Raw genomic sequence first — 18,067 nt, forward strand, 5'->3', positions numbered from 1 at the left:
AGGCTTTATAACTGCTAAAACAAGACAAATGCAGGATTGGGGCCATTTGAGTACATAAACTTCAGCCTGTTAGGCAGAATCAATACCACTTTGATGCACTTTGTTTACTTACCATTACCACAAGCTACACATGGATTTCTGTATTGTTTATGGCTCTTAACTCCATTTTACACAGATTCCATTTTGGCCAGAGATGCAAATGCCATTTTACGCAATTACAGCTGTGCAGAAAGAGGAGGGAGCGGTCAAAGTGCTATTAAGAAGATGAGGATGCTGAAGGCACTCACAATCATCATCAGCACCATCGGGCCAAGGTAGATGATGAAGAAGAAAAAGGCGATCATCGCCAGAGTGAGGATGCCCCGCACCCACCAGTTCCTCCACCTGTGGAGCAGATACACACAGAGAGCTGATTAGATGGGACATTTAATCATCTAAATGAAAGGCAACCAGGTCCACACACAGTCGCCATCAGCAGAATGCGCTGCGGCCTGGCAGCGCGCTGACCGATCAATAAACTCTTCCATGCAGGAGATCAATAAAAAGGACAAGAAAAAACAAGACATGACTCCATCTTACAACATTAGCACTGGACTAATCTAATGCATAATTCATATCTCAGCAGATTCGTGCCTGCAAGCTAAATACGGGCAGAAGAAAGGAGGACAGTTACAACAAATCAGAGATGCAGGGATGCTTTTCTCTGACGGTGTTGAATCAAAGTACAGACACTAAAGTATCTATATATGGACCAGCTTTTCCAGGAGCTTGTAGCCTGAGTGGTCACTTGCATTGGAGATTTTTCTTTTTAACAAACCACCAGAACAGCTGTACTTTCACACGTTCACAATCAACCACTGTTAATAAAAAATATTTCTTTTCGCTATGGCTGCAGATTAGCTGCGTTCCAAAGCCTAGGCTGCATTTCTCAGCCGCTACATCACAGCAGGCCGTTCCAAAGTGAAGGACCCTTCATATACAGCCTAGAAATGCCGCCTATGTTTGGAGTGATTTCAAGGACGCATCAGATGTTTCCTTCCAGGCCTTATTTTAAGCTTTCATTTAGGTTTTAAATACAGTTTTCTTTTCTTTTATAGTTAAAATGTGCTGTAGCTAAAATGTACAGCCTCATGTTACTTTGAACATAGAAAAACTATCCTAAGCAATTAAACACAATGAAGCATAACAATTTTTAATTGAAGAATCAAAAAGGGGTGGTACTCTGTATCATTCAATACTCGAGTTCAGGTATAGTAAACAGTGTTGTGCGAGAAAAACTGGGATCAGTGCAGCTGACTTCATAATCAAATGACTGTATGTAAATCTCGAGCTGAACGAAACCTCTCTCATGCCTCACTGAGGCTAATTATGTGGTTTTCCATGTTCAGTGCATTTCTAAAAATAAACATAAGGAAGCAATACATTTTTACAGACTACAAACACTGAACAAAACAAAAACAAACACTCTTATCATGAGCTACACGACAAAACTGAAAATCTCAGCAGGTGCTGTTTGTTTGCTTATAGATGCAATACAAGGGCTCCTATATTGAGGTTACCGTGACGACAGGCCTGACAGGGCTTTGTTGAGGACCTCCGGCGTGTCATCTGCAGGCGGAGGGACCTCAGGAACACCTGTGTCTGCTTTACACTCGCTGTCTGACACTCCATCTTTCTCAATCTTATCCTCTGCTTCTGAGCCCTGAAGAGGGAGAGAGATAGAGATGATTAATACAAGGACAATTAATACAATAATTAACATAAATAAAAATAAAATACAGCTGCAAGATAAGAACAAAAGACTAGTATTGTCATTATAAAGCTACATACTGTGAGTGAGACATGCCTTGTAATATACTCTGTATGTACACAGTTTGTATGATCTCTATAGAAATGCACTGACCAACAGAATGGGATACTATGGAGCAGCTGCATATGAGCCTAAGGTCACCATGCTCAATGTCAAGCGTGGGCTAGAGGGGTTTAAAGCCCCCCAGCATTGGGCTGTGGAGCAGTGGAACTGTGTTCTCTGGAGTGATGGAGCTCCATCCATTACCTTTGGGATGAGTTGGAGATCCAGAACTGACCATCCAACATCAGTACCTGACCTCATTAATGCTCAATCAAATCCTCACAGCAATGTTCAACATCTACTGTAAAGCCTTCCCAGAAGAGTAGAGGCTGTTACTGCAGCAAAGGGGACAAGCTCACTATTATAAAACAAATGTTTGGGCATCTACACTCAAAAAAGATGGTTCTTCGAGGGTTCTTTAATAAAGAAAATGGTTCACAGTCAAAGAACCCATGCATGATTAAAGGTTCTTCACATCATGAAACAGTTTTTCAGATTGATGGAGAACGTGTTGTAGATGGTTTCATATAGAGCCTGTTTGAAAAGGGTTCTATATAGCACCAAAAAGGGTTTTTATATTGTAACAAGCTTAATATCGTAACAGTAGGAGAACTCTTTTTGGTGCTGTATAGAACCATCTACAACACATCCTCCATTAATCTGAAGAACGCTTTCATGATGCGAAGAACCCTTAAATCATGCAAAGGGTTATTTGAGTGTTCATGGTTCTATATAGAACCATTTTCTTTACTAAAGAACCCTTGAAGAACCATCTTTTTTAAGAGTGTAGTGTATTGAAATGCATTAGTGAATTCATACTGTGATTATTCAGTGTTGCTCTGTATTACTTCAGATTTTGATCCGGAACTGTGATTGGTCAAGATGCTCACAACACACAGTATACAAACACTTAAACACTACGAATGAACGAATATGGGAATTCTCAGCCAAGGCTAATATCCTATACTAGAGGTCACTGCTAGGCAGACCACAGTCCGCGTCTGGACCCAGACGCTTTCCTCTGCGGACCTGGACCTATAACCGATAAACTATGAAGAATTATTTAATTTCGACTCAGCCAATCAGATCTGTGCATTACGATGAGCACTGACGCTCGAGTGAGTGACGCACACACAGGGGAGGGACGAGGCAAGAAACAGCAGTCGGAGAAGAAAGTGAGTCAGAGGGAGGTTATTTCACGTCGTGCTCTAAAAGAGAAAACTAACAATAAATATTGTTGAAATATTATTGAACTATACTTTATTTGATTTGACATTCAGTTGTTGACTGTATAAGATGTTGATATACCTACTAGGCTACTTCAGTAAACAGTATATGGCACTGAGCCATGATTCAAGTTAGACATTATGATGTTCCGGACCTTTGCTTGAGGATATTTTCTCTAACTGGACCTGAATTTTAATTAAAGACCCCTGTCCTATATTTTTGTGTGCATATCTGCAGATACAGATACATGAACAGTACAGAAACTGGGACGACTTCTACCTGGATTAGAATTACCCTGCGTTCATACCAGCAGCGACTTTTCGCCTAGTCGCCGAATTCGCTGGTCGCTCATCACCTGTGTGCATTTCTGAACTCGAGCAGACAGTTGGTTGTCATGGTTTCAATGACGCCAAGCACAAATCAGACGCATTCCCACTAAAAATAAAAATCTTGGTGAGAAATTGCTTGTGTGCTTGTTTTTATTTAATCCCTGTGTCTGTGCAGTTAGTATGTGAGGTATTCGGTCTCTGCGATAGGCCCTTTTCACATTTCCGCATTGTCTCTGTTGGAAGTGCTCATTACAGGGTGACGCTGCTTCCGCTAAAGCAATAACAACAGCAACAATGACGAGTTGAGAGTGTACAGCTCACTCAAGTATTAGAGCTTGAAGCAAAAACAGCCTCATCTCAGTTTCAGTGGTCTGTCAGCTGATGATGAGAAGAGGAAAACGAGTTTGTGCTGTTAATAAAGGAATAAACTTTGTCATATCGGGTTAAAGAACCTCTGTGTCAGCGATTCAGCACTGCTAACGTTACACTGAATGCAGTTTGTGCTTTAAAGTTGCTGCTGCAGCCGCTTTCAGAGGAACAGTTTTCATTTACTCCCTCAAAAATGATCAGCGACTGAGAGCGAGTGCTCAGCGGAGAGTAGATATTCGTTCACCGGAGCTGGTGGTTCCACCTTAAATGGTGCCTGAGCTGCCAGAATGTAGCTGTTGCTGCTGCATCATTTAAGGTGGAACAAGACGATTTGAACAAGAAGCTGGTTTCAGCCTGGCGACTTTTTAGTGTTTGACAGTTTATCGTTGCAGATTAAACATCAGGAAACCAGCTGAGTGCTTATAAATGCAAATGAGAAAACGCCTACAGTGGCGTTACGGACCCTGACGACCCAGCGTGCCCCCCCCCGCCGGGACTAATTTGTTGCTGGCGAGCTGTTTCAGCATCTCCAACTAATACGGCTAATCTAGTGTTTTGGTTATAGTTATTTTCACCTGTCCATCGATTTATCACTCTATGGATGTTAACTTAGCTGACGTTACTGTGCTCTGATGGCTGTGAAGGAGTTTTTCATGAATCATTTATATCCTTTATTTAGTCTGGACTCCCACATTGTTGTGTGTTTGGTTCTCCAACAGTTCTGGACACATCCTCAAATTTCAATCTTGGTGACTATGACAAAGATAAAGTGACACCTTTCTGTGGTGAAGCTGAAGTGATATGAACGCCTGTATTTCTGAGGTTAGTAACTGTCCGAAAGGCAACAGCAGAATTTGCTTACCCAGCGTTTACACACGTCAGTTTCTTGTGAAAAGGGCCTATTCCTATTGGTAATCGCTACACTGCTTTTCTCCTTATTTGCATGAAGTTAAACCCCGCCCACTTCGCATCGCCAACGTTTGCGCTGCCTTCTGTCGCCGGGAATTGTCAGCTCTCATTGAAAATGAATGACCTCTGGCCATTTTGTCGTGCTGTATTGTTGCCAGGGTTAAACCTGTAAAACCTAACTGCACATCTTAATGAAAGAATTAAGTTAACACAACTTAAATGCTACAAAACGTTTGAGTAACTTAATCTGAGAAAAATCAAATTAATTTAAAATATGGTTTGTTGAGACAGTAACTCAGCCATCTGGAGTTAAGATTGTTTTTTTTTTAGCATATTTTGAGTTAAGATAACCTCTTTTAAATATATTATATTCACTATGTTTATTTAAATTGGCATTACACACAAATACAAACAGGCCAATCAGGGGTTGTTTTTAAAGATTGTTGAAAATGTAGTGTGGCTGGATTATTTTGCCCTCTTATAACTATATATGCACACTTATAATGAACGACAGACTGTTTACTCCATGTATCACTCCTAGTTTTAGCTTATTCAGAATTACCACATTAAAAGTGATGCTTGTCAAGCACATGGAATCGTCTTGTCTGCCTATCAGGAGTGGCTGGTCGCCTCAGCACAAGTGAAATATGTTCTAATGTTTTTAGCTAAAACATCAGTTGATTCAGTGGTTGAGCTGTTGAAGTTTCTGTATCAGTAAATTTACGTGAAGGACTCCCAAAAACTTCTACATTTAAATGATTTGGACTTTTCTTGTTTTTCTCATAACTTTACAGATTTCAGGCATTCACATGAGATCTGTGAGTTGAATCAACTTACTGGAATTTAGTTTAGACTTTAAGTTATTTAACTAAAACCCATTTAAGGCACTCGGTTTCCTCAAACCATTTGAGCTGACTTAACTCGTCAGGTTTTACAGTGTAGCGTTACAAATAGTGCTGGGCGATCTTCACGATTAATTCGAATTAACGTTTTCACACGATGTTAGAAATGTGACATACGAGTTTGTACATGTTTACACTGCTTGTACTTTAATTAAAATATCAACAAAAACTATTCAAATTTTTAAGACGTACGAAAAACGCATCTTAAATAAAAAAAAAAACCTCTCACAGGTCTGTGCGCTGACCTCGGCGCGCGGCGCTTCGCAGAGGAGTGAGCTCGTACCAAAGGAAGGTGGAAACATCAGTTCAGTGGTGTGGAACTGGTTCGGATTTGAAAAGTCAGATGTTGAACAATTTCATGTAAAGTGTAAGTTGTGTCGAAAGACAGTTGCAACCAAATTTAGCAGTACGACAAATCTGTTCCAGCCCTTATGACACAAACACCCAGTGGAATAGGAGCAATGAGTGAAACAACGCGATGAAAATCAGCGAGTTTTCAAAGCGGCTGGGAACGCTGTTAAGGCCTCAGCACTTCTTGCAAAACGAAATTCCCGAGGGTTGTGCGAAGCCAAAAAGCACCTTCGCGAGATTATAAGATCGCATACTTTCTGCGGTTTCGTGTTGCCTGTCGCGGATGCTCCACGTGACACTGACATTTTACGATAATTTCATGATTACTGGAAAACGATTCTTTCACGGTTCTAACTATGGCGACGTTTGAGTTCAGAATACCACCATCATTTAAGGTGGAACGGGGAAATTCAAACAAGACGCTGGCGAATAGAAAGCCAACTTCAGCCTCGTCCTCTTGTGAACCTAAATATAAGATAACCTGTATGTTTTGGTGCCGAGTACTACTAAGTACTACCGAATAGTAGACTTAATATCTTACATTTATGAGACATTTATTATTTAACAAATGCGAGTTTCACAGTGAAATTTTAGTGTGTCTGCCGAAGCCGAAGCTCCTCAAAGTTGTCCATCTTTGTTTAATGGCACGCCTCTTTGTCCGCGGAGTTCACCCAGCTGCCATGTGTGCGACACGGCGAACGAAGCCTCCGCGCGACGTTTGCGGTTGTTCGTTTCTCCGCAATTACAGCACATTGTTCGCTGAAGCCAGGCGAACGTTTACCTTTCAAATGGCGTCTCTCAAGCCTGAACCATTAGATAGGCCTGTGTTTCGTTCAAGAAACCTGTAAAGAACTTTGTGGTTTGCACTTTTCTTGCTTGCACATTATTTGAAGTGAGAGTTGCTTGTGAGCTTTAAGGAAGCTGCTTGCTATTCCTAAAAGAATATCACTAATTAAAATGGTTCTTTTATGTTTTAATTATTGCTATTTTTTTTTGTTGTGCTTGCACAGTTTGAGTCCCTTCAAAGGATATTTAAAAGTAACCACTATTTGCACAATTTAATAATTATAGTGTTACGGGACGGCGGGGAGGCGGACCCAAGTGCAGAAATGGAAACAGAAAAAAAAATGGAAAAAATGAGTTGATTGTGACACTGGGTTGTGAATCTGAAACATGCATATGAGGTGACCCAAAGCCAGGTTCGAACCGGCGACGTATTGATTGGCGCTTCGTGGCGTTACCACTGCGCCACTGAGGAGCACAGGTGACTACTGGCAATAACACCTCAAGGAAGGGGGAAAAGAAAAGGCGGGAAAACGACGAACAGCAAACAAAAGAGACGCTGAGAGCAGCGTGCTCAAACAAAGGCTGAACTAGAGAGGCGAGAGGACAGATAATAGGAAAAACAAAAAACACCTCCACTCCAAAAACGAAAGGAAGGCAGACCTCTTCTTTTCTTTTTTTTTTCCCTTTAAGTAGCTTTGGGACAGCTTCTCTTCTCAGCCCTCTTTTCTTTTCTTTTTTAGTTTTGTGGCAGTTTCTTTTCTTTTCTTTTCTGACACTAAGTACCGTACCGGTCACCCCTCTACAAAGGTGTGACAAACACCACTGTTTGCCTTGACCTTAAGTAGAGGAGTCCGCAGGTGTGTCGCGTTGGGCCTAATCAGCCCGCGGACTTTTGGGAATTGGAGTTCCCTGAAGTTATGGCCCTGTGCCGCCGTCGCCCTCTGCTGGCAGCTGGCGGCGCAGGCTGGACACCCTGCTGCCGTCGCCCTCTGCCGGCAGCAGGCGGGGCCGGCTGGACACCCTGCCGCCGTTGCCCTCTGCCGGCAGCAGGCGGGGCCAGCTGAACCCTTACATATAGGTGGTGCAGTTACTACTTTTGTAAAAGAAACTGTCTTATGGCATTATGCAAGAACCAAAAAAAAAATAATAATAATGACAATAATCGCAATCGGAATCGAGAATCGTTAATAAATTTGAAAAGTTAGAAACCTAGTTACAAACGCAGTAAAATGAACAAAAGATACTGCAGCACAGTAACTCATCATTTCCTAAAACCTCTGCTTTTCTACAGCACAGGAAACATGTCATCAAACATCCGTCTGAAATGTCTGTCCAACGCTGGGGCCATATTCTTAAGTCTGAGATCTGCTTTGTTGTCATGGCAACTTCAGTTAAGACTGTATTTAAGACAGAAGCCATTACAGAACAACAGCTCTTAAGTCTATAATCTTATCTTATTTCCAGATAAGAAAACGGCATTACAGAAACATCCTAAGTTGCCAAAATACATAACTTTTAGACAAACCCCAGAGCATCTTAACTTCGGGTTTAATCGTCTGTTTCTATTGTTTTATGCAGCACAGTTCACTACAACTGGCATAATGACGCTACATTTATCTACATTAAAACGGTGCTTTGACCCGTTTTTTTCCTAACAGCGTTTAAAAGCCCCAGACGCAGCAGACTCGATCTCCACCGTCACTCTTATTACCTTCGTGTGCTATTGTTGATTAAAACTCGTCAGATAAAATATTAGTGATGGTGGTGAATAATGAGGAGACGGAGCTGAACGTGTGTCTGTTTATTAGGAGGAATAACGTTAGCGCGCTCGGCTAAAGTGTTTGGGAAATGAAGACTGAAACTGTGGAGCAGCGACGCTCTGATAAACAGCAGAGGGCGCTCTCACAGTATTCTTAACTCTCAGTTTATCACACTATTACGTGCCCGGACAGCCCCCCCTTTACCCCTTTACTTTCTTTACACCAGTGACGGCAGCTCAAATCAGCTGTCTGACTAACTAACTTGATTACGTGTTTACGTTTCAGCTGTGCGTGTATGGTCAGTTGCTAGGTAACAGACACGACAGTTGACTGTCGACTTTAATCGAGTAAGTTAAGATTTCCTAACTTGAGATAAGAAAAGAAGCTGTAAGATAAGATTCTTAAATTAAGGTCAGATTTGCTTCTGTAATACGAATGTGTGAAAAATCTTATCTTGACCTGTCAGATCTTAAGTTAAGACAAAAAGATAAGATCTTTTTCTGTGATGCAGCCTCAGATCGTTATTTTTTAGACAATGATCTGCTGATTATGGTATCATATCCTGCTTCACTAATAACAGAATCTTGTCTACTGACAACAAAACCACGTGTCATAAAGCAGCCTGTTGCCGTGACATTACACATCCCGAGTACCCTCTTTCATCACCGTAGCGACAGCCTGCAAATTGTGATGTCAGTCTTGGCAAATAGGGTGGCTTCTAGAACTCTCTTTCTCTCTCTCTCTCTCTCTCTCTCTCTGTGTCTCTGTCTCTCTCTCTCTCTCTCTCTCTCTGGACTGGAAGGTGGCTGCGAGGTGAAAGGAGTGAGTGGGCGAGTGCCAGCTCCCTCTCCGAATAATAACACCCAGCAGCTCCATCTGACTGAAGGGATCCTTCCGGGAGGAGCTGGGGTTGCCATGGAGACAGAGTACATCCTGTCATTCAGGATGCCAGCGTTAAAAATATACTCGCTTGCCCGACCCCCTTCCCTCCCGGCCCATCAGACGGAAATAGGTTTTTCAGGGACTGAGGACATCCCTCTGACACAGAGAGAGAGAGAGGGAGAGAGAGAGAGAGAGAGAGAGAGAGAGAGAGAGAGAGAGAGAGAGCAAAACAGAAAGAAAGAGAGGTAGAAACAAAGAGAATAAGAGGGGAGAGGAAAGAGGGAAAAGGAGGAAAACAAGAGAAAGAGTAAAGAAAGGATTAGAGAGAAAAGGCAAGAGAGAAGTAGTGAGCAAAAGAGAGAGAGAGAGAGAGAGAGAGAGAGAGAGAGAGAGAGAAGGCAAAAGAGAAGCAGTGAGCGAGAGAGAGACAGAGAGAGAGAAAGAAAGAGAAAAGGCAAGAGAGAAGCACTGAGGGAGAGAGAGAGAGAAAGAAAGAGAGAAAAGGCAAGAGAGAAGCAGTGAGCAAAAGAGAGAGAGAGAGAGAGAGAGAGAGAGAGAGAGAGAGAGAGAGAGAGAGAGAGAGGAAAAGCCAGAGAGAAGCATGAAAGAGTGGAGGGAAAAGGAGGACAAGGAGGTAAAAAAGGAGAGATGGAGACAGAGAAGAAAGAAATAGAGGATAAGCAAGAGAAGTATGCAAGTGGGGAGAGAACAGAGGGACAAAAAGGAAAATAAGGCAGGGAGAGAGAGAGAGAGAGAGAGAGAGAGAGGAGCGAGAGAGAGAGAGAGAGAGAGCGAGAGAGAGAGAGAGAAAGGGGTGGGCGTGCGAGCAGTAGAAACAGAGTGAGTAAGTCCTCCGTCCTCTCTCTTCAGGCTCCTGTTCTATTTTTTCCCCACTACGACACAGTGATTCACTTTCTGTTGATTTGGCCGAGAGCTCTGTTAATCCCAGGAACTCGAGGAGCTCCGTGATTCACACCGCAGCGATGATGTTTGGACTGCGTCAGAGACAACAGGAGAAAGTTCATGCTCTGTATGCTGGACTGGCCCTCCCACCACACCAGTCTGTCAAACTCCCCCAAACACTGTCTGATTAATGACAGCAAAGAGCTTCAGGGTCTGGATCGGTCCTGCATACGGATTTGGGGCTGAAGCTGGTATCCTGTATCTGCTGATGGCGATGCATTTATAACATGTGGAAACTGGGACTACGTCTGCCTGGATTAGCCTCATGCACAAGTATAACATCTATTTCTGTAGGGTTACACAAGCAGTAACCTTAACACAATACAGACATGTTAAGCTCCATTCACATTACCAGGCTGAAGTGGCACAAATCCGATTTTTTGCCCTGATGTGACTCAGATCTGATGTTTTCATAGCTGTGTGGACACAAATCTGATCTTTTCAAATCTGACCTGAGCCACTTTCATATGTGGTCCTAGATCGGATACATATCCGATTCGTGGCCATGCGACCTTAATGTGACGCTCAGATCGGAATTCATGTGCTTTTTTTCCACGGCGCGTGACCATCATTCAGCGTTACCATGGCAGCAGCGCCAAACAGAAGTTAAAGCCTGTAAACGGTGGAAAAGCAGCTCATCTCACCTTTTTCTCCTTCGTCTCGCTCTAATAATGAAGCTGAGAGCTGATCAGAGTTAATTATCTTCTCAGCGAAGCTCGTTCTGCTCGTTAGTTTGTGCTGATGATGCAGTGATTCATTCACGTGACGTTACTGAGTAGGATGAGCTCATAAGGGTCATTTCAGGACGCCGGTTCGTTAACATTAATGACAGATTTGAATCACTTACTTAAACGAGTGTGAACCATCGTGTCAGAGAGATCGGATTTGAGCAAAAAATCAGATTTGAGCAACGAGGCTTGTAATGTGAACATAGCTTTGAGTGAAGTAGCTCGAAACTAAATCTTCCGCCTTTTTTAGAGCACTATAAACCGATAATCGATTATTAAAAAAAATCTGAAGCCAATATCTGCTAATACTGATACGTTTCTGTTATCATCGTGCATCACTAATATAAGCATTATTCTATGTATTTATGTTGAATGAAACAATAAAGGTGTAATGATTTCAATTTAGTAACAAAAAAAATCCCAAAAATAAATATAAATGTGCAAAACTAGGCAGCTGGGTGCGTCTGTTTTTGTACTGTTTACTGGACCCAGACATCCTAACTTGCTTTTGCTTTGAATTAAAAAATTTTATTTTTCTAAGCAAACCAATCTGCACAGAGCTGCAAATCGAACCAAATATTGACAATGTGTTACATTCCTGTTAAACAATGGTGTACCGTATTATGAAGATTGCAATGTTCATTAAATGTTCTATGAAAATGAGGAAAAAGGTGGTAAATCATAAGATTTACTCTAAACAAAAGTGGGCAGAACTGCTGTATCGTTACACCAAAAGCTGATAATGTGACACACAAACATTGCATTCTCAGAGGATTAGTGTGAACGTTTGGAGAGACGGAGACGATACACTGTACAAATAAAAGTATACACTATGCGTGACCAGGAGATTCTCATGTACACAGACAGAAATCCTCCTTCAAACACATGATTGGGCTGTCATTATCTGTTACTGTTGCTGCCACTGTGGTCAGTGGATCAGACACAGCAGTGCTGCTGGAGTTTTTAAACACCTCAGCGTCGCTGCTGGACTGAGAATAGTCCACCAACCAAAAATATCCAGCCAACAGCGTCCTGTGGGCAGCGTCCTGTGACCACTGATGAAGGACTCGAGGATGACCAACACAAACTGTGCAGCAGCAGATGAGCTATCGTCTCTGACTTTACATCTACAAGGTGGACTAAACAAGGTAGGAGTGTCTAATAGAGTGGACAGTGAGTGGACACAGTGTTTAAAAACTCCAGCAGCACTGCTGTGTCTGATCCACTCAGACCAGCACAACACACACGAACACACCACCACCATGTCAGTGTTACTGCAGTGCTGAGAATGATCCACCACCCAAATAGTACCTGCTCTGAGGGTTCATGGGGGTCCTGACCACTGAAGAACAGGGTAAAAGGGGGCTAACAAAGTATCAGAGAAACAGATGGACTACAGTCTGTAACTGTAGAACTACAAAGTGCACCTATATAGTAAGTGGAGCTGATAAAATGGACAATGAGCGCAGAAACAAGGAGGTGGTCATGATGTTATGCCTGACATTATATATATAAAATTCCATTAGCCTTATGAAGGCGAATTCATATCTTGGGAAAAGGGTGAACAAGCTGAGGACTGATAATTAAAAAAAAATGTCTCATAGGCTTTAATTAGGCCCAATTTCACTGAAAATTAGGACAAAACTTTCATGGTCATATATCTTTATATATCACGGTCTTGGTGTAATCCATGGTGGTTTAGCCACCATTATGAATCATTTAAGCCTGAAAGATCATCAGCGACGCATATTCAGCTGGATAAATGTCATGATATTTTACAAATATATCACAGTGTCAGTATAGATCGCCAATATGATGATATTTATCGTTACTGTGGTGAATTACATCAAATTCCATCATAACATGCTTTTCTGAGCATATTAGTACTTTAAGAACAGTGACCAACTGCATGTTCCATTTAATAGTATAATTAATGTATAGTTCGCATTGCTTTCCATGTAGTTACTGAGTATCAAGCCTTAGAATACATTTAAGGGGTTAATGCTCACGTACATCACCAAAACATCACTAAAACTAAAAAGCGTTATCATGACACATTATGTACTCCAGTATACTAACATATTACCCAGCATCACTCCAACTAGATCAGGGGTCGTAACCCAAACGTTAAGAAGAGCCATTTTTTCCTTTCAGTAAAAATCAAACCACAGTATTTTATGTCCATTTTACCATCCTGGCTGTAAATATGCCTCAGTATGTGCTAATGTACTACTTTAGGTTAACAAATTTATATATAAATGAAAACGAAGACTTACTTTGCTCTGCTTTAAGCTTTAGCTCAGCTATAGCTGCTTTTCTTGCATCTCTGGCAGGAAACTTTTCCAAAAGTAGAACAGTTTCTTTTAAAATGTCTCTCAACGTTCGATTATTTGCAAGGCTGAAGTCGCTTCTTGCTCGCCAGCTTCTTGTTCGAATTTACCTGTTCCACCTTAAATGGTGCGCTTGAGGCGCCAGAATGTAACTGCTGCACCATTTAAGGTGGAACGGGAAAATTTGAAGAAGAAGTTGGTGAATGAGAAGCAACTTCAGCTTCACGACTTCTTAGTGTTTGTCAGTTTCTCGCTGCAGATTAAACGTATCAGGAAACCAGCTGGAGTGATTATAAACACAAATAAGTCCATTCGTCTCCAAATTATCAATGTTCGTCTTAAATCTCTCTCTTTGCCGTTTCGTTAGCTACTAGCTAGGCGTGACCGTTGTCTGTGTTGCTATGGTGACCAGCAGTCTGCGCTGATCTTCAGGGTTAAAGGGTGAATTAGCAGTTCTACATTAACTCCAGAGTTTAAGACCATTTATTGTTAAACTGTGTTGAACGATCAGCAGAGCTTTATTTTACAGCAAAGGAGGATTATTTTATTTTTACCTAAACATCTAATTCAGCTGTGAAGCCACAACAGGGCAGTAAAACAGCTGCGTGCGGCTCCAGAGCCACGTGTTTCCGACCCCTGAACTAAATCAATCGACTGAACAATGTTTTGATTAGATTATAAATCTAATCAGTTCAATTTGACTTGATGGTTATCTTAGTATGATTCAGAATTATATAAAAGGCCTTTGCATTTTATTTTTCTCCTGAGGTCCATTTACAACATCCGTGTGGTTTTATGTACCAAAACCAGTCATAATTCATTTTTACATGACCATTTTCCAACTTCTCTTTAGTCGCTTTTAAGACTGATATACATAAATGAGCTCTGCCTGCTCTGTATTGTGGCTCATTCAAAAAGCAGCCCAGGCTAAACACTCCTTATAACTTCAGTGTGAATGGGTGGGGCTAAACTGCTGTAGGCCGAATGAGCGAATATATCGCTGTTATTGGAACAAAACCTCGTATCTCGTATTTTTGTCGTTTTTCAGTTTTTGACATAATTTGAAAATGCCTGTTGGCCTTTACATGGTGTGTAAATTTCATGGTGAACGGACTAAAGGAAACGTCCCAAAATGACTTGGAAAAACGTCTGGTTCCACTGACTTACATTAAAAGTAAAGCATGTTTTTTCCTTCTCCTGTAAAGTTACCATATTGGAGATACAAGGTTTTGTTCTGACAGCAGCGATATGTTGGATTACGTGACATTTCATATACAATGAACTGAAAATAGGTTGTTTTTGCAGTTTAATTTCCATATTTAGACTGTAATCTATATTTACTGTAGTGTATATGGAGTTTAATTTCCACATTTAGACTATAAACTCCACATACACTACAGTAAAGTTTTATTTAAAAAAAAAATTATAACTGTGGAAAATTTAGTTCTCCATGATTTGGGCCCTTTAAAGAAATACACAAGTGTGATTGGAGTAACTTTTTACACATTAGTGGAATATAAATAAAAAACTACACACTTGGTTGTTTTTTCAATTCTATGTTTTAAAAACCCTGAGTTTTATTTGGCCGAATAACGAGCGCATACTTTACTGCACATTAGTCTGATTGATTACAATCAGTTCTAACATGCAGCTTCAGATGGACCTTTACACCCCTACTGTCTGCTATCTGACACCAACTCTGTTTCCCAAACGTCAGTCTGTCTCCGCAGCTGTGGCTCTGCTTCTCCAGGCCAAATAATCTCAAGGAAATGGACACTACTCAATAGCTGATACACCAGAGAGGCATGACTTTACATGCACAGCTAATTTAGTTAAGCACACAAAGACCTGTGTGTGTGTCTGTGTAGAATAAGCTGACCACACTAAACAGAAACCAGCCTGCTTCATTTAAGGAACGCTTCACCAAAAACAATCAAATTTACAGTTCTCCCCCTAGGCCTGGGTGATAGTGTGGTGGATACTGGTGATCACTGACGAGTAACCCAATGATAGTTGCTGTGTGGGGAAGGAGAACTGGCGGTGAACTGGAGAGAACTCATTTAATTTAAACAGCTTACTAAATAATATTAAATAATATGTCTATGGTACATGCAGTTCATCTGGTATACTAACCCATACTCCAGTATGGGTTTTGTCATTACCGTTATAACAGTATAGCACAAATAAACACAGATGACGGGATGTACGAACAAAATAAACACACTAATGTTAACCCACTTAGCTGAATGGCTGAGTCAGGGGTGTTTCGGTCACGTTTCAAGTCAGGAAAAAAAACATAGCAGACCCTTGAACACCTCCCGATGTGCAGTCTGCGTCCACTTTGTTTTGAGGCAGCGGACATAAAGGAATGACCAGTATTTTCAGGTTAGCCTTACTAGAGTTACTGCCGTGCGTCCTTCCTTATCACCTGAGGAGCCACCTGACTCGGTCAGCTGCATCAGACGAGGCCGCGGATGAGCTTTGTGTACAAAACAAGTCGTGGCCCAGCTAGTACTGAAGTGTGAACAGGTTTATCTATATATTGTTTAGTTTCGTCTTCACTGTTTTGCACAATAAAAATGATTCTCACTAAAATACAAATAATACACCACTGTTGACTGACAAAATTAGGTCTACTTGAACACTTAAAATGGTTTTATTAAGTGTTCAAAGTGGACGCAGACTGTACAGCAGGTGGTGTTCAAGTGTCTGCTGTGTTTTTTTTCCACTTGAAACATGACTGAAACACCCCTGACTCAGCCATTCAGGTAAAGAAGTTAACATTAGTGTGTTTATTTTGTTTGTACATCCTGTGATCCGCAATTATTTGTGGCGTACTGTTATAACGGTAATGACAAAACCCATAACAGAGGAATTTCCATGTAAATATTATTTAATATTATTTAGCAAGCTGTTTAAAATGAAACGAGTTCTCTCTATTTTTCTTTACTCGCTTTTAAGACTGATATATGTAAATGAGCTCTGGTTGCTCTTTATTGTGCTTCATTCAAGTTCAAGTTTCAAGTTGATTTGTCATTTGCACAACATGTCAGGACATTCACGCATTGAAATGCTTGTGGTGAGGCTCAGATAATCACTACACTGAAAATAAACACAGTAAAAAATAAAAATACAAGAAAATACTGAAACTGAAATATATTAAATATACACAAAATACACAAAAAAAACCTCTCTGCTATGTACAAATATATTTATATTAAACAAGGGATAATCTGTGAAGAATATATACATTTATACATTGTAAAGTGACTAAAAAATGTATATATGTATATATTCTTCACAGATTATCCCTTGTTTAATTCAAAAAAGCAGCCCAGGCTAAAACACTCCTTAAAACTCATATTAAATAATATTCACATTTATTTAGCATGCTGGTCAAATTAAATGAGTTCTCTCTAGTTCTCTGTCGGTTCTCTTTCCCCATACAGCAGTTATCAGCTTTGCAGCATCGTCATAGGGTTATGCATCTATGACTTAGCTGATCTGGTGAGGGGGGGGACTGTCTAAATGTGAGCAGGTGTGAGGAATTCACCGCTCTTCATCTCAACGTTGTCTATTATCTGTTCAGGCTATTTACAGCAATGCTATTTGTGCTCCTGAACACAAATATGGTTTTCCAATGCTCCTGTGTTTAAAGGACAAGTGCATTCAGCCCCGAATAAAAAAGGTATGCAAAAAAAATTATCCCAGGAGGCGTTCGACCACATCCACCTGCTCCCTGGCCAATGCAAAACTACTAATAGAAGCTGTGCTATGACGCAATTTACCAAATAATTTGCCTCTATTGATATGAAACCTTCTCCTACCAGGAATAGACAATCTGTTTCACAATTAAACTCTACAATGAATAAAAATCCCTTGCTGAAAAGTCCTAGTTTCCTACAGTCTCTCAAACATTTATAACAGGGGCGTAACAATACACATACTTTTTTTAGGTTCAATTTAATTTTTGATTCTGAGGTCAAGTTTATAGTTAATATAATTTATTTAATATAATTTATTTAACATAAACTGTAAATATATAGTTCACAGATTATTTTGGCTCAAAAAAATCTTTATTTCAAAACAAAATATTAGAAAATTATCAACCAACTAACTAACTAAATGTGACGTGAAATAGGATGCATAGGGCTGAACGATTTGAGGAAAATATCTAATTGTGATAATTCTGATTAATATTATGAATGTGATTTAAACTGTGATTACTACCCATAAACTGCGGTGTGTCTTAGACAAGGCTGTGTGCAGTGTTGGGCACCCCAGTGGGCCGTGTTAGCTCCATTCCTGTTCAACCTGTACACCTCTGACTTCAGGTACAACACTGAGTCATTGTGGGGTGCATGAGGAATGGACAGGAGGAGGAACACAGGAAGCTGGCAAAGGACTATGTTGACCGGTGTAAGCTGAACCAGCTGCAGCTAAACATCAGTAAGACTAAGGAGATGGTGCTGGACCAGACCTGCCTTGGCACCAGTCACCATTGATGGAGTTGGTATCTGGGTTTGCACTTGGACAACAAGCTGGACTGAAAATGATATGTCCTTGTGCAAAATAGTGATCTTACAAAACAGTGCAACTGAGTTATAATCAAAATTTAAAAAAGATAAAATGCAGTATTACCAATATTACTGGTACTATTTCCTTCACTGTGCGTGGAC

The 18,067-nt window shown here is 40.8% G+C and overlaps 1 protein-coding gene across 2 annotated transcripts in view; it reads right to left on the minus strand.

The window, feature by feature from the left end:
• The window catches only part of cds2 (CDP-diacylglycerol synthase (phosphatidate cytidylyltransferase) 2), a 49,922-nt gene that overhangs the window by 22,821 nt on the left and 9,034 nt on the right, over window positions 1-18,067 (minus strand). For both annotated transcript variants that reach the window (XM_036598360.1, XM_036598361.1), the window contains exons 2-3: window positions 1,560-1,702; window positions 288-384 (exon numbers count right to left, since the gene is read on the minus strand). In XM_036598360.1, the coding sequence (XP_036454253.1) occupies window positions 288-384; window positions 1,560-1,702 (240 nt within the window). The remainder of the gene's footprint in view (window positions 1-287; window positions 385-1,559; window positions 1,703-18,067) is intronic.

The sequence above is a fragment of the Colossoma macropomum genome, unplaced genomic scaffold (genome assembly GCF_904425465.1).
Source record: "Colossoma macropomum unplaced genomic scaffold, Colossoma_macropomum, whole genome shotgun sequence".
Classification (NCBI taxonomy): Eukaryota; Metazoa; Chordata; class Actinopteri; order Characiformes; family Serrasalmidae; genus Colossoma; species Colossoma macropomum.